The sequence below is a fragment of the Brassica napus genome, chromosome C8, assembly GCF_020379485.1.
Source record: "Brassica napus cultivar Da-Ae chromosome C8, Da-Ae, whole genome shotgun sequence".
Lineage (NCBI taxonomy): Eukaryota > Viridiplantae > Streptophyta > Magnoliopsida > Brassicales > Brassicaceae > Brassica > Brassica napus.
Genome location: NC_063451.1, coordinates 17,858,124 through 17,884,348, shown reverse-complemented (window position 1 = coordinate 17,884,348; position 26,225 = coordinate 17,858,124). Strand labels below are relative to the sequence as shown.

General features: G+C 34.1%; 1 protein-coding gene and 1 long non-coding RNA gene across 2 annotated transcripts; both read right to left on the bottom strand.

Moving 5' to 3' along the window:
* Nucleotides 1-272: 272 nt before the first annotated feature.
* On the bottom strand, nucleotides 273-6,440 carry LOC111212617. Its single transcript, XR_007327889.1, has 2 exons — nucleotides 5,332-6,440; nucleotides 273-4,945 (listed from the first exon to the last, which is right to left on the bottom strand). It is a non-coding gene; the product is annotated as an uncharacterized LOC111212617 (long non-coding RNA).
* Nucleotides 6,441-17,931: 11,491 nt separating this feature from the next.
* On the bottom strand, nucleotides 17,932-20,720 carry LOC106416100 (obg-like ATPase 1). The gene is made up of 12 exons (XM_048765594.1): nucleotides 20,467-20,720; nucleotides 20,205-20,372; nucleotides 19,991-20,114; nucleotides 19,802-19,893; nucleotides 19,595-19,693; nucleotides 19,389-19,502; nucleotides 19,173-19,237; nucleotides 18,974-19,090; nucleotides 18,815-18,890; nucleotides 18,558-18,650; nucleotides 18,429-18,479; nucleotides 17,932-18,238 (listed from the first exon to the last, which is right to left on the bottom strand). Exons 1-12 carry the CDS (start codon nucleotides 20,551-20,553, stop codon nucleotides 18,140-18,142), a joined length of 1,185 nt encoding a protein of 394 aa, XP_048621551.1. The 5' UTR covers nucleotides 20,554-20,720; the 3' UTR covers nucleotides 17,932-18,139.
* Nucleotides 20,721-26,225: the final 5,505 nt, after the last annotated feature.

Below are 26,225 nucleotides of genomic sequence, written 5' to 3'. Positions count from 1 at the left end.
TAAGTTAATTTATTTTAGTTAAGAGTATGACTTGCGACATTTATTTAAAATGTTCGCTTAACTAAATTTATTACATTATCTTAAATTAAATATTATTTTTTTGTATTTGGTAAAAAAGTTCATAGTTTAATTATCTTAATCTATCTATTTTGTCATATCAAATTAAGATCAAGATTTTGTGTAATGTATTTAACAGTTTTTGACTGTATATGTGTTTTATAAAACAATATGAGTAGACATCCTGATATAAAACCATACACATATTATTTGAATTGCTGAAACGAAATTCTTATTTTTACTTAAACACAAACATTCCCAAAAACCACAAAACATTAAGAGGGTGAATACATATGAGAAAATTCTATTAATTTCACAAGGAGAAAACCGAAGTGGTAAGGAGATGAATCATTTTTTTGTGGATTTGCTTTTAATGGCAATCTAACGGTGTCATACGCTATTGATGCTAGCTAGCTAGACGGTGTTGGGATGGGAAATCAATTTCCGGCTGTCCAAACACACTCTCTTATGTAAGCCTGAATATCCAATGAATTTGCCAGATCATCCAAGTAAGAAAATAAGTCTCCTGCAGGGGCTAACTAACCAAACCAGTCCAGTCACAACAAAAAAAAAACCAACAAAAAACTTAGCAAAAGATAAAGATATAGATCTCAAATGTTAAGATTTCGTTTATTATCAAGAAAACTGTCATTTGCTTGTTGGACCGTAAGTCACTGAAAACACTCATGTATTGTCATGCATTCATTGCACGGCAAGATCAATTGAAGTTATGAGGAAGAAATAAAAATATAAACAACATTATGAAAGAGATTGGAGCACTTTACCAGATTACTAAGACCTTTGTAAGGTTCATCCTCAGTGGAGATAGTGGTTGAAGCATAGAACTCTTTGAACCTCTGAAAACTTAAGAGATCACTGAAGAGTAGAAGTCTACCAATGTGCTCTATTGTATTGAATTCATTGTTGGAACACTGTTTTGACCGTATAACAAAGAGTATAAGAGAGTGTATGTATAGGCATGCATATATATATATATATTTATATATATATATACCAGTCAGAACCATGAAAAAAATCAATCAACACACTACAAGCTTTTGAAAAAATTAAATTTTCAAAAGTAATACAGTATTTATAAGGATAAAAAATCAAGAGACAACTTCAGTAAAAAAAAATAATAATCAGGAGACTAACCCTAAGTAGAGGACCAGATCCAACTTCAAATCTCTTAAGGAAATTTTTAATCTCTTGAGCAGACGACCCTTATACACCAATAAACAACAAAAATACCCAATTAAGCTAGTAAGAGAAAAAGAAAATAAAAACATAGTAGTGACATCTACTTTTAGTCGCATATATAAAGAAAAGAAAAACCTAATAGAAGAGGTAGTCGTTTTAATTTTTTAGTTTAAAGAAAGAAAGGTTATGATATAATACTGAAGAATGGCTTGACATCTTATTATGATGTGCTCATGTGAACTAAATAGTTAATACTTAATACAAACATGATGTTGCATTGGCTAACTTTACCTTTGCAGCTTCTGATACCAAGTTTGCAGAATTTTTCTTAATACCTGCGATGTTGAAATGGGTTTGGTGTTCCCCTATTCAAGCTGGTGAAGGAGATTATGAGAAACAAAGTAAGCAGGCTTTATTCTGTATTCTTGAGCTGTACCAAGCACACTACTCAATCACTGAACATAAGTTTTGCAAAGATAGGGAATGCAAATTTACCTTCAGACTCAAGTGTCGGGGCCTCTATTTCTACATTTAGCTTCAGCTTTCATTCCATAGTAACAGTGAGGAGGCATGATATCCCCTGGCTACACAACATATTTAGAAACAGGCAAGCAAGTGAAGTCAGCCAAAGAGTCGAGCAGAATATGACTCACTTATCTCGTAAAAGGCACTGAAGACCCCAATGTTTTGCAGCAAAATTGATGGCATGTTGCAAGAAAGATTATGTGTCAAAATTATCATATGCTTTTGTGTTTATACTGTTATTCAATGCATAAACTGTATTCTCCATCTGCATTTTACAAACTCTTATCTAATAAAAATTAAAATTAAACTCAAACCTAGCAATGGTTAAAAGAGCCCAAAAACGCCAACAAACTGCAATCCTATGTACTAACATGACATCATAGAACCTCTGAGCATTTGTTAAAAACGACTGCAGACCCAAATTAGACTAATTTGTGAATAATAACATGAGTTCAAAATTGAGTTTATTACGATGTGGTGAAAGGGTTATACACTTATATCAGTGCTTATTATGGATGCCTTGCATATCATTCGACAATTCCAATGCTTTCTACAACTATTTCCCCTCGCATAAGCCTCTTATAACATAGCTGTAGCTAACAGCATCCGGCGGCGGAGAACTCAAACTTTACCTCAAGAAGCAAAGTAACAGTTTTGTCGTATTCCAGATTCTTGCATAAACCCTCCAAGAGGATGTTCATATTGTAGACACTGAAAGCAAACCCACGTTTCAACATCACATGGAGAACACCTACGGCAAAACAGAAAACGCAGCCGTTAAGCACATAAACCTGAAATTCAGCAAAGACAATGAAAATTAATGGCTAGAGGTTAAAAATCAATTCATTGCATCAATTTTGGTCCTACGTCTTACCAGATTATTTGGGAAAGCATCCTTTGAATCACCATCAGAGTTAACCAGCGGAGCCCTCAACCATAACTTCATAGTAGAATCACATTAAACAAAACTAAAGAAAGAAAGAAGGAATAGAAAGTTAGAGCTTAATTGAAGATTCTCTTGTACAGAAAAGACTATAATCTTGAAAAAAAATTAACAAAAAGCAAGAAATTCAAAACAACCTGTAAGAGTAATTCAGAGCCAGAGACTGGTAGAACCTGAGTGTCCGTTTCCTTCCACTAAGATCGGCTTATACGAAGGGCCATCTGCATAACAACATTTCACAGAGAGCGAGAAAAAAACTTCATTAGATATATAAAACACTGAAGCGCCATATCCAAAGAAAATATTAGACACAAACGTGAGAATCGATCAGAAACAAACCAGTGGAGAAAGGACATAGTCAAAGCGGTTGGTGGAGATGTATGAGGAGAGAAGAGATGGAACATTGTAGGGAAATCAGTCTTAACGCAGTATGGCCTGGTTTTTGAAGCGGCTTATGTTTATGTTTTTTGGTGGTGGTTTGAGGGTTATTGGAGATCTGAAAGGCGGCATCAGCGGCTAGTAAGAGAGGAGGGAAATCGGAGACTGATTGTGTTGAGGCAAAACGTTTTGGCTGAAACTTGTGCTTATTACGATCACTACCAAAACGTTTTCCAGAGAACATAAACACGAAGTAAAACCAATCGATCAAGTTTTTAGTGAATACAATTGAAGTCAATATTGTTTCAATATTTTAACCTAAATGACATGGCTAGTTAAGGATCTCTAATTGGCTGATTTTTTCAGCTGATGTGGACACGTTTAGAGGGCTTGATATCTTGCTTTTAGTATAGGTTAGATTAAAAGATAAAACATTGATATTCTGTTAAATCAGAGGTGTTAAATGAAAATAATTTAAAAGTTGATATATATTTAAATATGAAAATTAATTAATAGAATCTAGTTAGAATATTTTTATAATTTTTTTTTTCTTTTTTGAACTAATTCCAAAAAAAAACTTATTACAAACGTTCACTAGTTTGTTTATAGCTACATATTAGAACACACAAATTTATTTTCTTGGTGTCAGTAATAAACACTATTAATTTTTAGTGTTCCTAAATAATATAATCATCACTTGTGTTGTTGGCTATGGAGAAGCTCAACCCACTAGTTTCCTTGTTGACTGCGGCTCAACCACTTGAACCAAAGCAGATGGAAGATGTCTCCCAACAACAGTTTGACACTTGGTTCTTCACCAGGTTTTGATGCCATAAAGAGTTCAGCTTTCCCTCAGATTTATAAGTCTGCTCGTGTTTTCCCCATTACGTTTTGAAGGTATAGAGCTCAAGGAAGCTACTTTGTCAGGCTCCATTTCTGCCCAAAACAACAATAGTGAACGAGTCTTCTTTCAGTGTGTATGAGAATGGTCTGACATTGATTCTTGACATCAAAGTCCAGGCCAGGGAGAGATAGCGCATAAGAATCTCATCTTGCAAAGCTCTGGTCACAATGCTACTAGTTAGTAGCCTACTACTGCCTCTTCTTTGTTTAAAAAGTTTCTGTTACCCAATTGGACTAAAGAAACTGGTTTTGAGATTCAGTACTGAGACTGTTTCTGTTGTCAATGCTATAGAGATTGTTTCTGTTGTTGATAAGCTTTTCAAAGACTCTGTTGCTAAAGTGGGTGGAAGTGAAATGGAGCTTGGACGTGGGATGGAAACTTATGTATGTATAGGCTTAACGTTTGGGGTCCCAAGCTAGGTGGAAGCGAATAATCTTGCGCAGTATGGGGGAAACAGATTCAATCTACATGGTGACTGAAAACGCAGGTGAAGAACAGTTCAAGTGTCACATATGCTTTGCCTGATGGCTCCTCATTGCTTTAAGTCAACAATGACTATCTAGAATGACTAAAACGTGAAGAACATTAAAAAAAATGAAGTTATGTTGTCTGGTTGGCAAGATATCAGTGAATCTTTCTGAATTCGCGTCTTCTCTGACCTCTGAAACTCATCTTGAATAGATTTAAAAACATCTTCGAAACACAGATACAAACCTCACAGCTACTCGGAGTCTCAGATTATCAAGCAGCGGTTCTGAGAACCATCCTGTTTTATACTGGCAACAAAGCACATGAAATCAAATTACAAGTAGTTTTCTTGGGAGGCTTTCTTATCTCTCGCTGAATGTACTCGTCTTCAAGTTCAAATAGCTGTAGAAATGTTTGAAATTTGAAAGGAAATACTTTAAGCACAAATGTCTTCCCAGCTTCGCTTTGACCTTGTCACAAAGAGGAACTTAATTATCATCTTATAATCCACGGATTCAGTTAGAAATTTCCAATGTATTCATGATATGCTCCCACATAAACTATCTTAAATTCGCTAAAAGAGGATGTAGAGGCTGAGATCATCGGAAATTGGCGCAAAATCTAGACACATTACGACACAAATTTTTTGACTTAAAACTTCTACAAGTTCTTTGATACAAAATGTGATTTCTGGAGATTTTGGACACACTTCCATTCTTCTACACTTCACCACGGATCAATACTTTTAAATAATGTAACTCAAGCTTGTTTGACGTGGACTCTATTTCCTAACAAAAGTAGATAAACCGTCAACCACTTATCTACAAATTCGATACTAATCAACTTCATAGCTTACAGTTGGGATCCCTTGGATACCGCCAAGAGTCTCTAGGGCTCGGGAGATAGAAGATGGATATCCTTGGTCGGCAAGTTACCTGATACAGTTCCACTTTCTATGATTCCCATCGTTTCTCTCCAAATCTCACCTCGCAATAAACATAAGAGATACATACATTCATCAAATTAGCTTATCTATTACTATGTGTTGATCTTCGTACTGAAATCAAGATCAGATTACAATGACTGAAACCTAGAGCTGAAACTAGTTCGAAGAGAGAGAGAGAGAGAGAGAGACAGAGCGAGACTTTAGTCAAATTACGCAGAGGCTTAACAGAGATAACGATTGTGTACCAGAAGTGGCCGTTACGGACGGGAATAGATCTCGAAACTGAGACGGAGCTTTTGCCTCCTGCCTTTATGGCGAATTGTTTAAAACGACACCGTTTAAGTGTTTATATGTGGACTGGTCGAAATCTGATTTCCTGCCGGTTAGTCCATACCTGTTTGATCAGTTTTATTCTTCTTTATAAAAGTCTAATAACGAGAAAAGGAACAAATAAAATGTTTTTCTTGGTATAATCTAAAACAGATAAAATTAAATATTTTGACTTAAAGAAACGAAAAAAAATTTAGAAATCTATAAAACGTTGATTATATCATAAAAATAATTTGTATAAACCGATAAATGTTAAACTATTTTTGTCAGTGGGTTACTTTTGAATGCTAATGTTTTGATTAGAAAGTTTATTATAATTACCTTTTTGCATTTATGTTTATGGGAAACATATATTGATATGCATGCATATGTACCACATGTACATCAAAGACATTTTTAACTCTCGACAAATGTTTACAGTTGAGTATTTAATAATTTGATATGAAGTGGTGTTTTGAAATTTAGAACATAAGATGTTTAAACACTTAGCAATGACAATGGTTATACATATAAAAAAAAATAACAAAGCAGAATTTGAAAATGTCTGACCAAAACAAGAAAAAAAAATAAGAATTGAAGAAAATACGTAACAATTATGTTAGTTATTGTTTCTCCAGTAGACAAATAACATTCTTCTAACTCATAGTATTTTTTAAGATCACCGTATATGTGTATTTTTCTAAGAAAGTAGAAAGTATCTAATTGTTTTAATGCGTTAAGTGTTTGATCAGTAAAAGTGTCGAACTGATAACCATCGGGAAAATTACATGTGTTAATATCAATTTACATCGTGACACTATAGTTACGATCGCGAGCAGATAAAACTTTTCTAGTGACTATAATTCTCTTTTTTTCAGCTATCTACAAAACCTTGTCATTAACACAAATAACAGCTTAATATGAATGTAGATTTTAGTCGTGTATCCTATTAGTCAAAAACCTTGTCAATAACACATATAAAAACTTATATGTAAATTTACAAATCTGAATGTGTATGTCTTCCACAAACCTTTTTTAGTTTTGTTAGTCGATTAGAACAATGCAAAAAAAAAAAACTCGATATAGTATTTTCATTTTATTAAACTCTTTAGTTAATTATCAACAACGCTTACTCATTCTTAAATATAACACACAAGACTATTTGATAGTCGTGTGCAGATTAACTTAGTTCCAACTTGGTTTAATTTTCATACATGAAACAAGTTTTTCTTATATTCATTGAGATTTTAATGGAGCATCATGCTTTTCTAGCATATAATTGGTTGGTTGAAATTTGCAAATTTGCATGGTGAATTGCGTAATTTCAATATACCACATGTATCATATTTTTGATGCAAAAGAGTATGGGTATGTATATTCAAGAGCTTTCAGTATGTGAAAATGAATCAATGAAAAAATATATGTGTACCGCTTTGATTATTCGATAGATGTTTATATATCACTAACAATTTATGATTTTGTTAGAGTATTGCTAATACTATATGTGAGATTTAGCAATAGAAACACCGATGTGATGTGTGTTTTAATTGAATTCAAAAAGGTTGTGAGAAATTTTGATGATTACATTTATCAAAGTACTCATGAAATAAAATTGGATGAATTACATAAGATTTTCTTTATTGATGTACCTTTTGACAACATGTATCGCAACCAAGATGACATTCTTATCCAAATAGAAGATAACATACTATATAATATTCCTTTTTATTATAAAATGTGATTTTCCATTCAAAACTATAACTTAGTACGCAACTTGTACACTATTTGTTAGTACACAAATATCATACATAGTTTAATAATTATGTGCAATGTTAACATCAGACTGAAATATCATAACTAGAAGCTAAAAGCAAGGTTCAGAGAAAGAAAGAAACACATTTGATGAAGTAAACTATGATGAATTGCCTTGAGAAAACTTTATCAAATAATGTAACTCGAACTACTGATCTGGTTTCACCGCCTCTTTGAGTTTTTTCATCGCAATTGTCTACCCAAATATACTTCGATGTCCTTAGCTTTTATTGCTTCTACTAGCTCAATAAAATCGGCATCGCCGGTTATTAAGAGACATTTAGAGGGCATCCAAAGAAGCGAGCAACATTGTATACAAATAAAAAATATTTCCTTTCATGATAATCTTTTAAATTTATTAATTTGCATTGGTTTATTTGCTCATACATTTTTGTTTCCAACCGAATCTACAAATAAAAACTATGAAAGTAGTAGTATATCTATATTTTAATCTGAGAGTAAACAAAAATAATATTACTACATATCTGTATAATTATAAGCACACAAATAGTGATTAAGGAAAAACCTACCATCAAGTTAGGTCGTGATTTAAATAGTAGACATAGATTTTTCTAGTTTTCTTTAGAACATGAGTTTCTTAACTCCACTTGTTGCCTTCTAGTTATCTACAACCTGAATTTATTTTCTACTTCCGGTGTTTCTCAAATTTTTTTGAGGAGCTTTGTACATGTGCTTTAAGTTGAGACTATATTAATTTATTTTGTGAACTATCACCACAACAACAAATAAACATATTACCACAACAACAAATAAACATATTCCAGCAAATTGAGAATTGATTAGTCCATTTAAATATGTTATTGAAATATTTTGTTTACATTTACCTTTTTCACTTACTTAGACTTTAGGCTTCAACTAGGTGTTCTTTCTTCTCATTTCATTGAAAGAAATTCTTTTGAAGAGTCTTAGGCAACTCTTGGACTAGAAACTATAAATGGTTTCATCATTAGAAGTTTTAATTTATTTGATTAGAAATTGAAATTTTAGAGAAAAATCGTAGAGTCGTTGCAGAGGATTAAGAATTTACAATTTCTTAATGCGAGTAGAGATAGAACAAAATATATGACATTATGGATTAAATCTCATCTTTAAGAGATAAGCGGTTTCTAAGATAGTAGATTATGGGTGTATGCAAAAATATTAGAAATTTTTATTTATCTAAAAATAAATCAGTTAATAGACGAAACACAATTTTTTGTTGTCCAAATGTTTTGCATTTACATTTTTCTTTAAATTGTGGAGCACATGCCATGTGTCAGAATCTAATTTATCAAGTGACTTGTGTTTTAGTATATAAAGGATATTATTTTATTTTAGATTTTTAAAAATTTAAAGTATATATGAATTTTAATTTTTAAAAAATAATTTAAACGGGTTATCCAAACCCAAAATGAACCCGCTAAGATCTGAACCGAACCCAAACTAAAATTTATAAATACCTAAATATGACTGAAATCTTTAACCCCAAAAATTTGAAAACCGAATAGACCCTAACCGAATCCGAATGGGTACCCGAAATCAGTAGTATTTATATGTGGATCGGTCAAAATTTGATCCCTTGCTGGTTGGTCTAGACTGGATGAACCGGTTTGATCATTGTAAAGATACTCAACCGATCAAAGAATCCCATCCGAATTTTGCAACCATAATCCGCCAAGAAACCTAGATCGTCATTAGCAACAAGCTATGCCACATAGTCGACACAATCTTGAGGTAAAGCTATGTCCAGTCCATGACGATATAACCACCAAGGTCTGCACAAGTTGTATCCCTGTCAATTACTGACAAATCAAACCTCATGATCAATAGGAACAAAATTTTTATGTTTCCTTCAACTTTGATGAGAATGTTGGTATTAATGAGATCCATGTTAACCAAACAAACGCCGAAATCGCGTGTAAACCATTTTCATCTATTTCATTGTTATTATTAATGTATTGTTTAATGTCACTCACATTCTCTTTGAGATCTACCAAAACACTTTCCATCGCACATTCGTCACTATTTATGAATCTCTCATACAATGTTTGGTAACACTCCCACAAAACCATAAATGGGTTGCGAGTGTGATCTTGGACCATTGTTGGATAATCTAATATGTACACATATGCTTTTATCGTTGAGCTTAATTCATCTTTTTTTAATAAACATCAAACTACCCCTTATACGTTTGTAACTTGATATTTGTAGTCAAGATTCTGATATTGGGGTATATCATGAGCAGCTGCATTTTCTAACCAAATAACCATTTGTTGAAGATGAACTGAAAGCTCCTCTGGAGTTTCAGCAAACCTAGGAAATACTTTATCCATTTATTGAAAATAAAAATAAATTTAGCATATTGTGTCTATCAAATTGTATTGAATGAAATGAATCAATAATGGGTATTGTTGTTCATGATCCACATGAAGAAATATAATGGGCTGAAATTGTGGAAGTTACACACTAATCAAATTGTTTGAATTTCATATTAAGTTTGGACATATGTGTTAAAAGATATATGTTAACTAATAAGATAACTAAAATCTACGTGTATACCTTACAAACACCGATATTGACACTGTATTGTCCATCTTCTATAACATCAAAGTTTGTATATAGAATTGCATATAACAAAATGACTAGAATCACAAATGAACGTGAAGTTTAAATTTTTACTCTAAAAATCAAACTTATACATAATGAATAAATAATTGGTATTGATGTTGATGATCTACAAGAATAAATATAATCGACTGAAATTGTGGAAGTTATACACTAATCTAATTGTTTAAATTTCGTATTAAGTTTGGACATTTGCGTGTTAAAAGACGTTTGTAAACTAATAAAATAACTTTAAACTACATGCATACGTTACAAACACTTATATTGATATTGTATTGTCTATCTTCTAATAACATCAAAGCTTGTATACAAAATTGTATACAATAAAATGAATAAATATAAGGGACATGAAGACTAAAACTTTACTCTAAAAATCAAAGTTATACACAATAGATAAATAATGGGTATTGATGTTGATGATCCACGAGAAGAAATATAATGGATTGAAATTGCGGAAGTTATACACTAATCCAATATTTTGAATTTCATATTAAGTTTCAACCTATGTGTGTTAAAAGATATTTGTTACTAATAAGATAACTAAATTTTACAAGTATACCTTACAAACACCTATGTACATTGCATTGTTGATCTTCTAAAACATCAAAGCTTGAATACAAAATTGCATATAACAAAACAACCCAAGATACCAAATCAAAATGAAGCGTAATTTTGGAATATAGCGATAATGACCAGAAACAATGATTACTCATTCTTTTTTCCAAGACCGCTTGATAGTCATGTGCATATTTACTTAGTTCCAACTTAAATTTGGTTTATTTTTCACACATGAAACAAGTTTTTTTATATTCATTGAGATTTTAATGGAACATCATGCTTTTATCAGATAATTAGTTGGTTGAAATATGCAAATGGTGAATTGCGTAATTTCAATAGTCTAGACCAAATGTATTAGATTTTTGATGCAACAAGAGTATGGATATGTTTATTCAATAATTTTCAGTATGTGAAAAAAGATCAATGAAAAAATATACATGAACCTCTTGGATCATCCAATAGATGTTCATATATCACAATCTCTAACAATTTATGATTTTGTTAAAGTATTGCTAGTACTATATGTGAGATTTGGCAACGGAAACGCCAATATGATTTGTGTTTTGATTGAATTCAAAGAGGTTGTAAGATATATTGATGATTACATTCACCAAAGTACTCATGAAAAAAACATGAATGGATTGCATAAGATTTCCTTTATTGACGTACATTTTGACAACATGGATAGCAACTAACATGACATCATTATCCAAATGGAAGATAACATATCATATATTATTCTTTTTTATTATGAGATGTGGTTTCCTATTCAAAGGTAAAACTATAACTTAGTACGTAACTTATACACTCTTTGTTAGTTACACTTGAAAAGATAATAGTTTTAATGAAGTTTTATCTGTAAAATATGTCAGTTACACAAAAATCTTGATATCATTGCTATATCTGAGTGTGGATGGGCATCTCTAATGATCTATATCGAATAGATCAATCTTTTTACAATTTAAAAAAACAGTTGCATAGCGGTTTATAAATTTTCACATTGGTTTCATGGCTTCCTGTAATGTAATGACACAAAATGTTTTTGGAAAAAATGGTTTAGAGTGTTAAAAAAGACCTTTTTGTTCTTTCAAATAATCGCATTGATAATCAACTTATTAGATTTCATTAGAAAATATAAGAAAAAAATAGAAAAAATAATAATAACTGCTACACATTTCACATTTAAATTTATTGAAAATTTATTGGAAACAATATAACATAATACACATGCTACATGGTACATAATAATAACAGTTACACTTTGTTACCTTTATCAAAATAGTAATCCCAACAAACAACAGTTGTCGTATCCGGCACAAAGAAGTCTCTCCCTTGAAACTAATGACGCATGAAATATGAAGCGATTTGGGTAATTTGAAACACATCACAAGTAATGCCTCTGGCTGTTGCTTTGTCCACATCATGTTTGATGTTTTCAGATCGAGAAACGATCTGAACCCATGTTCCCTTCGATGAGAAGTCTTCATCAACAAATGTGAATCGTTTCATGAAGCAGTTACAACACGAGAAAAGTGTCATTCTCGACTCATACAATTTGAGTCATGCGTTTTCATATCCAAACAAAAGATAAGTGCAAAATCATATTTAAACCTTACATTTATTTGAATTTCATATCCGAACTTTTCACAATAACACACAAACCTACTTTGACTAACATTTCGTTAGTAAATGTTAAATACGGATGACTCAGCTTTCAAATGGCATAAGAAGTGTCGATCAATGACCAAAATGACGTCGTTTTAACTTAAAAAATTAAGTATAAAAAATTTTGGTTTATAGGAATCAAACCCAGATCATTCGATCCTTTAACATATGACACTAACCACTCGGCTTGGACATATTTCAATTGAAGTATGTAATTCATATATTATATACCGTACTATCAAGACTCGAAGAAACACTATATGGCGTTTTGCTTCCTCTCTCTTATGAATCTGGGTGTTGCTGTAAAACCAACACGAGCGATTCTTCAAAAATCGAATCAACATGTTCTATATTTCATGTGCTTTCTCTCACCACGATCCAACCAGGTGAAATATTTGCTTCTCTCTCTCTCTCGCAAATCATGCCATCATCATCGATACATAGCAACAACTCATTCAACGGGTTATGGTCATCAATCCGCCTTATTTCAACCATTTGTGTTTAAGAAATAAGAGTCTCCAGCTGACTTTCTGATCAATTGCATGAAATTATAACAATTCATACAAATGATCACACATTCACACACTGATTCAATCATCCAATTTCCATCTAAAGACGTCGATGAAAGTCTGTATAAATTCGACAAATAATATGGCATTCAGTAACATATGCTTTGGCAGAGTGGTCAGTGTCTACGGTACAATTACTTCTCGAGTGATGGTTTGATTCTTACATGGAGCAAACTTTTCTAATTTTATTATTAAGTTAAAACGACGTCGTTTTGGTCATCAGTCAACACTCTTAGGCCATTTGGAAGCTGAGTCATCCGTATTAAATGTTTGACTAACGAAATGTTAGTCAAATTAGGTTTTTGTGCTATTTGAAAAGTTCGGACATGAAATTCAAATAAATGTACGGTTCAGATATAATTTTGCATTATCTTTTGTTTGGGTATGAAAACGCACGACTCAAATTGTATGGGTCAAAAATAGCACTTTTCCCGTCTCAACACACCATACTTTGGGATTTTTTTCTGGATGTGTAATCAAGACTTGCACCAACAACCATTGCCACTCTCAATTGATTTCTATTTTTTTCCTTAAGAAGAAAAAACAAAATAATCAAATTCACACATGTTCCAACACAAAAAAGAGAGATTGTAAACACAAGATTTTTTACTTACTATATCTACTGATCTTTAGCCTCTTCATCTTCTACTCCTTTTTTGGTGGCCCATTATCATCGTCCATTTTGTGTTTGGTTTGAATAATTATCGAGAGACAATATTACTTTTAATTGGAAGAAGACAACAAAATTAGGTTAAAAGAACGTTGGGCATTTATGGGCTCTTACATACAACAATTTTTATAATTTTATTATGGCTATTTGGTTTTCATAAACGAAATAAGATAAATAAAAATTTAGTTCAATTTGGACCAATTATAATTGATTTCTCTTTTCCTGTTTTAACGTCGTTTATGCAAAAATAATAAATTCAATTAAGTAACTTCACGACCCACTAAATAAATATTCTTTCTTTTTAACAATGGGTAACATATTGCAATAAGTTGCTTGGCACTATGTAGTAAAAGAAAAAAAAAGAATCTTTGAAATGAATTTAATATTTAGAAAAAAAACATAACATATCTAAAGGTAACCTCTATAATTGAGCTTAAGTCGTATCATTTCTTGAATAAACATCTAACTACCCATTCTGCATCCAAACCTTTAGAGATGTGGTACATTTTAGTATTTAGGTATTGTACCCAGCACAGCTGCATTAATAGTATAGATATTTTTATTGGTGTTAATTATCCACGGTAAGAAATTTAACATCTATTTGTTGAAAATAAAAACAAATTTAGCATACTGTGTCTGTCGAATTGTATAGTATGAAATGAATAAATAATATCTATAGTTGTTAATGATCCACGGTAAGAAATTTAATATATTAAAATTGTGAAAATTATACACTTATCCATATGTTTGAATTTCATATTAAGTTTTGACTTACGTGTGTTAAAGATGTTTGTTAACTAATAAAATAATTTTTTTTTTAACAACTAATAAAATAGCTAAAAGCTACATGTATATCTTACAAACAACTATATTGACACTGTATTGTATCTCTTCTATAATATCAAAGCTCTTATACATAATTGCATATAACAATAATGACCAAAAACACGTGAGACATGAAGACTAAAACTTTACTCTAAAAATCAAAGTTTGTATACATAAAAGTTAATTAATGATAATAAAAAAATATAATCAATTGAAACTGTGGAAGACATATACTTATCCATTTGTTTAAATTTCATTTAGGTTTGGAGACATGTGTGTAAAAAGATGATAACTAATAATATAACTAAAATTCATGTATCCATTACAAACACCTATGTATTGACACTGCATTGTCCATCATTAAAATGCCAAACTACAATTTGTAGCATAACTTGTACACTTTTTGTTGGTTACACTTGAAGATAATGGTTTTAATGAATATATATCGCGTATCAACTATACGAAAATATTGATATCAATGTGGAGTGTGTATATGTATCTAATGATCTATATTGAAGAAAATGGTTGCACAAGGATATACATCTTTTCACATTGATTTCATGGCTTCTCATAAGTGTAATGAAACAAATTTAACTTGCCAAAAATGGTTCAGAGTGTATAGGTAAAAAAATCATTTAATCACAGTGATAATTGACTTATTAGAATATTATTGAAAACATGAATAGAAAAAAAGAAAAAAAAAAGACGAAAACTTAGTATAACTGCTACACATTTAAACAATTTAGTTGTTTTTAACAAATTTCATTTATTCACAACAATAAAACACAATCTAACATCTACATATTGAGATTTAAAATGTTTAATGTTTTTCTGTTTCTCTAAATTATACTACAATTTTATATTTGGAATCATTTTTTAAAAGTTCAGTATGAAACTACTAAAACTAGAATAACGAAATAAAAAAACATGTTTAGTGTGCAATTACCAGTTAGAAAAAAGTTTCAATGGGAATATAAAAATAGTTTTAAGAAACCCATAGAGTTTGTTCACCTGTTTAGCATGTGATATGTGCATTTAAGACATTTATCAAGTAGTCGGTAGGAGAATGAATCACAAGAGCGTTTGTCTCATCCTTTATGGTGAATTGATTAAAACGATGTCGTTTGTATGTTTTTGTGTCGGTCGATTGATATATGATCTCCTACCAGTTAGTCCAGGACCGAATCAACTGATTCGATCAATTTTAAACTTCTTTCTAAAAGTGTATTTCCGAAAGATGGAACAAATAAAATATTTTTCGTGAACAATCTAACACTATTAAATTAATGGAAACTAGATGTTTTTTCCCGCACATGCGGGCATAATGATTCTATAATTGCATATTTCATATGTTATAAATATTTTTGAAAAATCTCTTTATATGCTACATTCATTAATAATTAATAAATATAATAAATAATTATTTGAGATCACTGAATATTCGCTTTTTGATTATACAAATTTAAATTTTTAAGTGATTAATATTTGATTATGCATTTTCTGTTTTTTTAGTTAAATTTTTATAACTGAAAAACATATTTTTCGGATAACCACACAATATATATATATACATATATATATATTTGTATATAGAAATTATATTTTTACTTGTAAAATAATATTTCTTTCTAATTTTCATTATATTAATTTATAATTAGTTATATAATCTAATAAATAAATTCAATTATTTATTTATGGTAACCTATCATATATAGCTTGTGGAATCTCTTGCTGGCTGCATGATAGGATCATGGAAGAAAGTTTTGCATTACCATGAAAACTGAGAGTAATTGATCTTTTTGATTCTTGAATAAATTTATTTATTTTGATTAGTTTGTTATTATAAATATTTATAAATAAATATATAATTATATAATAATAGAAAAAAAAATATATATATATATATAAATATTCAATAATGGTTATAATGACATTAACCAGGTTAAATTTTAACATGAAAACTCGGTAGTGAAAAATAAGCAAAAAATCACTTCAAATAATAATAAAATATACTCCCTCCGTTTCTTTTTGTATGATGTTTTAAAAAATAATTTTGTTTCAATTTGTATGATGTTTTGAAACATTCTATGCAAAACTATTAAAAATTGATTAGAATATTAAAACTTAATGTGTAGTTTTTGTCTTATTTGTTCAGAATACCAATGATTAACTACTTTTAGTTATTTCTTTATTGTAATCAAGTGATTTTATTAAAAATAATTTTTTTCTTAATTTATGTGTTTATGCTAAAACATCTTACAAAAAGAAACAGAGGGAGTATTATTCAAACTAATAATTTTGTTAAAAGTAATTAAAATATGTCAAATGAACAAAACTATATTGATAACATGACAAATAAACAAAATTACCTAAAAAATCATGGAGAACATGATAAATAAACAAATTTACTTCTCAAATAATAGTATATATATTTGATTCAATCATACAAAAAAATTTATAATTAGTCAAAAGTAACAACCTAATTGTTACAATACAGCATATACATTACATATTAATTTCTATGTCAACTTTAACGTAATGTTTTTTTTTCCTTTTTTTTCTTTGTGATAAAAATGGTTTTGTTAATTTTAATTGCTTTTAACCTTTTTAAAAAATTATTATATTTTATATTTTAAATATGAAAAACCTGAATAATTTTTCTATACATTACATAATTTTTAAATTTTATTAAATTTGTCTGATTAGGTGACAAATTGTCACATCTTTTCTCTACCAAAAAAACAAACATATGGTTAGCTGCTTATTTTTTTCTTCGGCTATGTATATTTGGTTAATTTTCCTTAAAATTAAATGTTTTGATAGTCAACCAAAAAAAAAAAGTTTTGACTAACAGAAATAGAAATCCATATACATTATTATGCCACAACAAGAATGAAAATATGGAAACGAATCAAGAGGGATGAAACCACATGGCATCGTTAAGTTTGAAGTTGGAGAGACTAGGGAAGCGTTGATGGTCTTTGTTGCAAGATTTGTCTGTATACACATACGTCGATTCATGGAGTTGAACATTTCGTGCGACTGAAATGGCAGTCATCGAGTGAAATAGATGGAGTTAGGCTCAATACCAAGGGTGTGATCTGCAGGCATGGTGATACCCAAATCGAAAAACAAAGCCTCATCGCCTAGAGAACCCACCTCAACAAGGAAGGTGTCCAAAGATATTTGTTCTAGGTCTTTAGCATCCCTCTTGTACAGGCCGAAGATCTCTTCAAGCTTGTTCTAATCGAGATTCTTAAAAAGCGGAGAAGAGCCAAACAGGGATCAACTCATCACAATATGGTGTAGAGGAACCAATGGATTTGACCATCCCCAATGTAATTCCTTTGTTTCTATTGATTAATAATGATCTATCTGAAAGCTCTCAAGTAATGGAGCTTGTAATATGTGACACTGCACATATATTTTGCTTTTAAGGCATTTGTTCCACTTCGCAATCACTTCCAAGTTTCAAAATAGCAGAGAAAAAACGTTCTGAAAGGAGTTCTACAAACACAGCGGGCTTAATGCTCTGTCTCAAGGCAAAGACATGTCTTAGCTAACTGAAGAAAGAAGAAGAGTTACAGATACTTTTGTATTTGGTAAGCCAATAAAAAAACTGCGACTGTCAAAAACAGAAAACACAGTTTGGTTCCACGCATAGGATAAAAGACAAAGATGGATCTCATTTCTTGCCACCACCGGAAACGTTGAACTTGAAGAAAATGATATCTCCGTCTTGAACAACGTATGTTTTCCCCTCCTGTCTGTATTTTCCAGCCCCCTGCATTATTAGTTTATATGATTCACATTAGTCTCCACCGTCACATCCGTGAGAATCAATAGGCATTTTCATCAGCATCATGCGGTTAATCATATAGGATGTCAAGAGCTTCCTTAACATCGTTAAGTCTGTTTTTAGAGGCAGAAAAACTAAAGACATAGGAGGTGGAAATGGAGTTTTATACAAGTACCTTGACTGCAGTTTCATTGCCAAGTTCCTTGAGATCCTCAAATTTCATGACCTGTTATATCAACAACAACATCGGAAATAAACCACATAGCATTCAAATTAGTGTATTGAGAAAAGAGAAGAAGGCAACCTCGGCACAAATAAAGCCTCTCTCAAAATCAGTATGAATGGCCCCAGCAGCTTGAGGAGCCTTTGACTGACGTCTTATTTGCCAGCACTTCACCTGCAAACAAAAATATCATTGGTGGCTGTTAGCTTTAGTTGCAATACTTGGCACTTTACACTATCAAAAAGCTCACTACAGAGAAATAATGCTTAGAAGAACATTTCATATTAAAGCGTGTTGCGAAGACAAGTAAAATTACTAGTAAAGTGGGATTGAAATACCTCATCAGGCCCTGCTGTAAAGAAGTATATGAGGTTAATAGCTGAAAATCCAGTTTTGATGATCCTCGGAAGAGCACTGTAAAAGAGGCAAAGAGGATCATTAGAATCACTTGAACGGGTGCGTTTCATAAAAGAAAAATCATCTTCAGGAGCACTAACCTTTGCAGTTTGTTCTCCTCACAATACTTTGCTGCTTCGTCTGGGAGCATATCAGCGAGACTCCTTTCAAAAACACCACTGAAAGGAATCATAGTATCACCACCGTGCTCTTGAACCCTACATAACGATGAAACAAATAGTTTTGGTTTAGAAGAAGCATAATAAGGGAAGCAGATGTGTGGTCGTAGAATGCAAGTACCAAGCATGAATCTTGGGCAAGAACTTGTTTTTCTTCCTCTGGTAGTCTCTCTCATTCATGTTAATCTGTTAAGTTAAAATCTGAGAGCAATCAGTGATCATAAAAAAAGTCCAAACAAACATGCCTTAATAAATCCTACGCTGAGAAAAGATGAAAAATTTAGTTGAAACAAACTTGGAAAGCATAGAGACTAGAAAAGTGTTCAAGATTACTGACCAAGTAAACAACGGGCTTAGCGGAAAGCAACTGGAAAGTGTTCAAAATCTCGATATCAGCTGCTTTCCAGTCTCCAAAACGGACATCCTTTCCTTCTTCCAGCCAAGCTTTGACCTGTACCCAAGTCATTTTTTCCAGGACAATTAATAATTAGTGATCAACAACACTCGCAGTGCAGGAATAACATTTCATAAGCATAAGCATACCTTTAGCAAGAGGTCAAGTTCAACTTTGAGGGCCTTGTCATTGCTCCGCTTCATGCTCTTGTCGACATCTTCAATCTTCTTTTTAATGAATTCAATATCCTAAAGTTGCACCAAAATAGACAATGGATGGAATTAATACCAAGATCAAACTAAGAAGAGAAATAAAAAGACAAGTCAATTAATGTCAGAGATCTAGATGTTTGATACCTTAAGTCGCAACTCTTCAGTAATGGTCTCCAAATCTCTAACAGGATCCACAATGTCATCAACATGAATAATATCAGGATCTTCAAACGCACCTGCACGTGTTTAGTCGAAAAGAATTCAATATATGCATCAAAATCACAATTTCAACCAAAAAAAAAAGAGAATTAAAAACTAAGCTGTCATACATACGTAAGACATGGAAGATTCCATCAACAGCACGAATGTGAGACAAGAAGTTGTTCCCAAGCCCCTGTCCTTCATGAGCGCCTCTAACAAGCCCAGCAATGTCATGAATTTCCAAGAAGGCTGGAATCTGAGAGACAAAATCACAAATATACACACAAGTCGTCAAGCTTGAGAAACGGTACGGTTAGTTTTAATCAGTAGACGACAATAACTCTACCTCACTCTTAGGCTTGTACAATTGGCAAAGCCAGTCGAACCTCTCGTCGGGGATGTTCACACGCGCCTCGTTAGGCTCAATGGTACAGAAGGGGAAGTTCTCAGCTGGGATCGAAAGCTTTGTAAGAGTGTTGAATAGAGTAGACTTCCCCACGTTTGGCAGCCCGACCTGCGATGATAGCAAACAAATCCAAAGTGAATGAATTACATCGATCTAAGGTTAAAAAGAGAGAGAGAGAGAGAGAGAGAGAGAGATGGATTACGATTCCGATCTTCAGGTGAGAAGAGAAACGGCCAAGAATAGGCCTCTCTACGGGACCTGCATCCTTCGCTTTCGCTTTCGGAGGCATGTTTCTCGAGCTTGAAACGGAAGGCTTTGCTTGAGAGAGATTCTAGGGTTTTTGCTGATCCAACCTAGACGAGATTGATTGCTCATCTGGTTAACGGACCGGTCTTAATTGGTCTGACATTTCCCGGTTTACCTCCAACCGTTGCGGGATATATTATACTTATTAACCCAATTGGGGACAAAGTAAACCAAGTAATTCGATTCTCATCAAAAGACCTTTAACTTTATGGGTTGGTGCACTTAAACCAAGGCCGCCTGTGGAAGCAAGCTCTCTGTTTAAGGATCTGAGTCTTCTTCTTCTTTTCACCTGTTAAGTCGGTTTTAAATTTCATCATATATCCGGATATGATAGTACAAGCTGGGCATATAAAGCAACTCTTTCATGTGGTGTTGACACCTTAAAAGAAGTTCAAGTCAACGACACTTGAAAAATAACCTGATGTTGTCAGTGATTATATTTTTCTCCTACTTATGAAGATATCTATAGCAATGGGAAGGAGCAACAGTTGAAGCAAAGAGGGCACAAACCTTCTCCTCTCACCTGTGGCCTCGTCATGGAGGTTCAATATTTCTTCTTCTCATAACACAATTCATGTTGCATGTTCGGTAGTGGATTCATATTTGTGTCTTAAGCAGGTGATGCTTGCATGTGAGAAATACGATTTATTTAGTTCATGAATTCTTCATGAAGATACAGAAATCTTCTATCCCTTGAGGTTTTTGTGAACTCTTTGTCCTTTTCCTTTACGTTATTAGTTTTTGACCTCTCCCCTGAAGAGTAACCATCTCTTCCCGTGAACAGACGCATGGGTTTGAGAAATCAGTCTTCAGATTCGCTTTTGGGGAATCTATTGAGTTCTTGTAAAGAGTTTAACATAACACAAAACAGATTTTTTTTTTCATGGTTGAAAAGACAGACTCTAGAATGAGTGTGCTTCCAGACCCTCAATATAGTCTTCCTCAATGCATGAATATATAGTATCAGCATTGTTTGATTGGATCTGCTAACCATTCCTTCAAGCTAGCAATGGTTAATTCCTAACCAAATTCACAATGATATGTATTAGAGATAAGTTTGTAATTAGTGATAAGGATTACATGATGTTTAGATAAACCTTATCGTCCTGGTATCAGAGCTTCCTCTTGACTCTCGATAATTTTACCATTTTTTTATCTTGTTCTTCAGCATCTAAACTGAGATCATGGCTGAAAACACAAGTACGGCAATTGTCACAATAGACAAATTGAGGTCACCATACTACCTGCATCCGTCGGACAACACGGGACAGGTTCAGACACCAATCTTGCTCAATGGAGCAAATTATGAAAGGTGGTCGAAGCTGATGACAAACTCGCTTCGTGCCAAACGGAAAACTGGGACATGGTCAACTCAATGATAATCGGCTGGATATACAGCAGTGTGGAACCAAAGCTAAGACCCTCCATCTCTTTGGTTGATAGCGCAAAAGCTATGTGGGCGAGTCTTCAACGACGTTTCTCCGTCAACGCTGATACTCGTGTTCATCAACTACTTGAAGACATTACTTCATGCAAGCAGGAAGGTGATACAGTGGAGATATTCTTTGGACGACTTAAGGGCATGTGGGACGACTTAGCTGACCTTGAAAAGGGATTTAGCTGCTGTTGTGGTAGCTCAGAATGCGACTCCATGGTGAAATTTGAGAAGACTCAGGAGAAAATCAGAGTGCACCAATTTCTTATGGGACTCGATCATACACGATTCGGGACGGTTCGCTCCAATCTCTTGAGCAGACAAACCGAATTGAGTCTTGAAGCAATCTACTCACAGATCATTCAAGAGGAGCGACACTTAAACTCAATGCGCAACAATGACGAACGGATCCCAATGGTGGGATTTTCTGCGACAACACAGACCTCTGTTCCTCGCTCTACTACAGAACAGGCAGCTGCAGCAAAGTTTACTAGACCTACAACGGTCTGTACTCATTGTGGAAAAACCGGTCACGAGTCAACAAGCTGCTTCCAGATCATTGGATTTCCAGAATGGTATACCGAAAGAAACAAAACAACTGGAGGTAGACCTTCTCGTGGTCATGGCTCCGAGACAGGACGAGGCCGTGGTGGCAGAGGCTCCGGGTTTCGAGCTAACAACACACTGATTCGAGACACTGCTATGACTTAGCAGGAACCACAGACTCCAGGTATTCTGACGCTCACACCGGATCAGTGGGTCTCTTTGACCAACTTCATAAACTCACAGAAACAGTCCTCATCTGACAAGTCATCAGGTAAGACAGATAAGCTCTACTTATATGGTACATACAACAAATATTATATCATTATCAACTCTGGAGTGTCTCACCACATGACAGGCGACATAAGTTTGTTGAGCAACATAACAGACATTGCTGCTCGTCCTATATCTTTGCCAAACAGCGAGCTTACATGGGCAACAAAGCACGGTGCTTTGCGTCTGGGAAAACGCTTATTACTCACTGATGTGCTTTATGCACCAAATATGACCATTACTCTTATTTCAGTAGCACAACTATTACGTGATATTGCTGGTTTCGTGCTATTTACAAAGAGGTTTTGTGTGATACAAGACCTAATTTCGAAGACTTTGATTGGTGCGGGTAAAGAGCGTGATGGGGTCTACCACTACACTGGTGAAATCGAAGTCAGCAATGCTGGAAGACTCCAATCTCGTGAACTCTGGCATCGTCGCTTAGGTCATCCGTCCTCTGCAGTTCTTTCAAGTCTTTCTGATATTGGTGGTTTTTCTCATAAAGTAGAGGTGTTCGAAAAATCTTGTGATATTTGTGTTCGAGCTAAACAAACTCGTTGTGTTTTTTCTCAAAGTAATAATAAAGCGGATGGAAGCTTTTCTCTTATTCACTGCGATTTGTGGGGACCGTACAAGACACCATCTTCACGAGGTGCTTGTTACTTTCTAACCATAGTAGACGACTATTCTCGAGCAGTGTGGACAATTCTCTTACTTGAAAAGAAAGAGGCACCAAATGCGTTAAAAGTCTTCTGTTCTTACGTAAAGAGGCAGTTCAACAAACACGTCAAGACCGTACGAAGTGACAACGGTACCGAGTTCATCTGTCTTCGGTCCTACTTTGCTAAACAAGGAATCACACATCAGACCTCATGTTTTGAAACCCCCCAACAGAACGGTTGCGTTGAAAGGAAGCACAGACACATCCTAAATATGGCAAGAGCTCTACTGTTTCAAGCAAGTCTTCCCATTCGGTTTTGGGGAGAGAGTATACTTGCTGCAACTTATCTAATCAATCGGACACCAAATAAGCTGCTGGAATACAATACACCATACAAACTTCTCTACGAGAAACCACCATCATACGACAACATTCGAGTATTTGGAACGCTCTGTTTTGCAAGACGCATATCTCGTAACAGAGATAAGTTTCAGGAAAGGAGTACTCGATGCTTGTTTCTCGGATATCCGATGGGACAAAAAGGCTGGCTGGTGTTTGATCTTGAAACAGAAAAGATCTTTGTCTCCAGAGACGTTATCTTTCATGAAGATAAATTCCCTTTCCTCACTTCTGAGTCATCACAACCAGTTGCAGCCATTACAGCACCTCATCCTGCAATGTTTGATGAAGAACACATGGCAAAATCGACAACTGATACTCCAACAGGATCTTCTTCAGGGGGAGTCAATACTACACCTAACTCATCCTCTGATCAGCCTCAGGAATCGTCTCTGGACTCCCCAGAACAACAAACAAGCACCACCTCTACTGAAGAACTTGGACGAGGAAGACGACAAAAGACACAGTCCGTCTTACTTAAGCCCTACGTCACGTATACTGCACAGACCAAAGACCCTCATCACGCTCCCACCAACATCAAATCAGAGTCTTCAAGTAAGGTTTCTTATCCCTTAACTGACTTTGTATCTGTTCATCGATTGTCTCCGCAGCTTCAGGCATATCTCGTCAAGGTTGCTTCCGAAACTGAACCACTTAGTTACGAAGAAGCAATGTGCGACCCTAGATGGAACAATGTTGTAACCGTTGAATTTGACGCTTTAGAGCTCAATCACACTTGGGACGTCACTGATCTCCCCCCGGGCAAAGTAGCAATTGGCTGCAAATGGGTTTTTCGAATCAAGTTTCGAGCTGATGGAACCATTGAGCGCTTTAAAGCTCGTCTTGTAGTTCTCGGAAATCGTCAACAAGAGGGAGTAGACTATAAAGAAAATTTTGCCCCGGTTGTCAAAATGTCTACGGTTCGAATCCTTTATGAGATCTCTGCAGCTAAAGGATGGGAACTTTATCGGATGGACATCCACAACGCCTTCTTACACGGTGATTTGGACGAAGAGGTGTATATGAAGCTCCCTCCTGGCTTCTCATCAATATCGCCAAACAAAGTATTGAAACTACGCAAATCCCTGTACGGCCTACGACAAGCTCCTCGCTGTTGGTTCGCTAAACTATCCACAACTCTCAAGAACTTTGGTTTTAAACAGAACTACTCAGATTACTCTCTGTTTACACTACAGCGCGGATCTTCGACTGTCTATGTTCTGGTCTACGTCGACGATCTTATCATTGGAGGCAACGATTCAGATCTCATCACCAAATTCAAAGCTTATCTCAACCGAACTTTCCATATGAAGGATTTGGGGGTTCTTAAATACTTTCTTGGGATAGAAGTCTCACGCAACAATGAAGGCATCTACTTATCACAACAAAAGTATGCACTCGATATAATCAACGAGTGTGGTTTACTTGGCTGCAAACCTATTGATACCCCAATGGAGCAAAATCATACTATGGCAAGAGACAAGGGAGAAATTTTTTCAGAACCTTCCAAATATCGACGCCTGATTGGACGACTTGTATACCTAACAGTAACCAAGCCAGACCTCAGCTACGCAGTGCATACGTTGGCCCAGTTCTTACAATCTCCACGACTTAAACACTGGCATGCTGCACTCCGCGTCGTTCGTTATCTCAAGAATGCACCAGGCCAGGGGATCTTCTTGAGCGCAAAAAATGATCTTGCACTGTCTGCTTACTGTGATTCAGATTGGGCTGCTTGCCCGTTGACAAGGCGGTCTCTTACAGGTTACGTTGTTTTACTTGGAAACTCACTCGTCTCCTGGAAACCAAGAAATAACATGTAGTCTCTAGGTCTTCAGCCGAAGTGGAGTACAGGTCTATGGCTTTGACATTATGCAAAGTCAAATGGATCATGGAACTCATGCGCAGTCTTGGGATTCGTCAAAGTTCTCCAACATCTTTATACTGTGATAACCAAGATGCCCTTCATATAGCTGCCAATCCTGTGTTCCATGAAAGGGCGAAGCATATCGAGGTTGACTGCCATTTCATTCGTGATGCCATTATAGTCGGGTTGATCGTCACAAGATACGTCACTACAGAACAGCTCGCTGACACACTGACAAAACCACTTGGTCGCAATCAGTTTCATTACCTTTTGGGCAAGATGGGAGTTCGAAATCTTTACGCGCCATCTTGAGGGGGAGTATTAGAGATAATTTTGTAATTAGTGATAAGGATTACATGATGTTTAGATAAACCTTATCGTCCGGGTATCTAGGATTCGAGTATATCTCATATATCTCTAAACGTGTATAAAAGAGGAACATGGGTTCATGAATAAGAACAACACACAATATTATTT

Excerpts from the sequence above, each read along its gene's own strand:
- LOC106416100 (XM_048765594.1), bottom strand. The coding sequence starts at position 20,553 with ATGCCTCCGAAAGCGAAAGCGAAGGATGCAGGTCCCGTAGAGAGGCCT. Across the intron at positions 19,238-19,388 it reads CTAAGCCCGTTGTTTACTTG|ATTAACATGAATGAGAGAGA; the intron begins GTCAGTAATCTT and ends TTAACTTAACAG. Across the intron at positions 18,651-18,814 it reads TTACAGCAGGGCCTGATGAG|GTGAAGTGCTGGCAAATAAG; the intron begins GTATTTCAATCC and ends TTTTGTTTGCAG.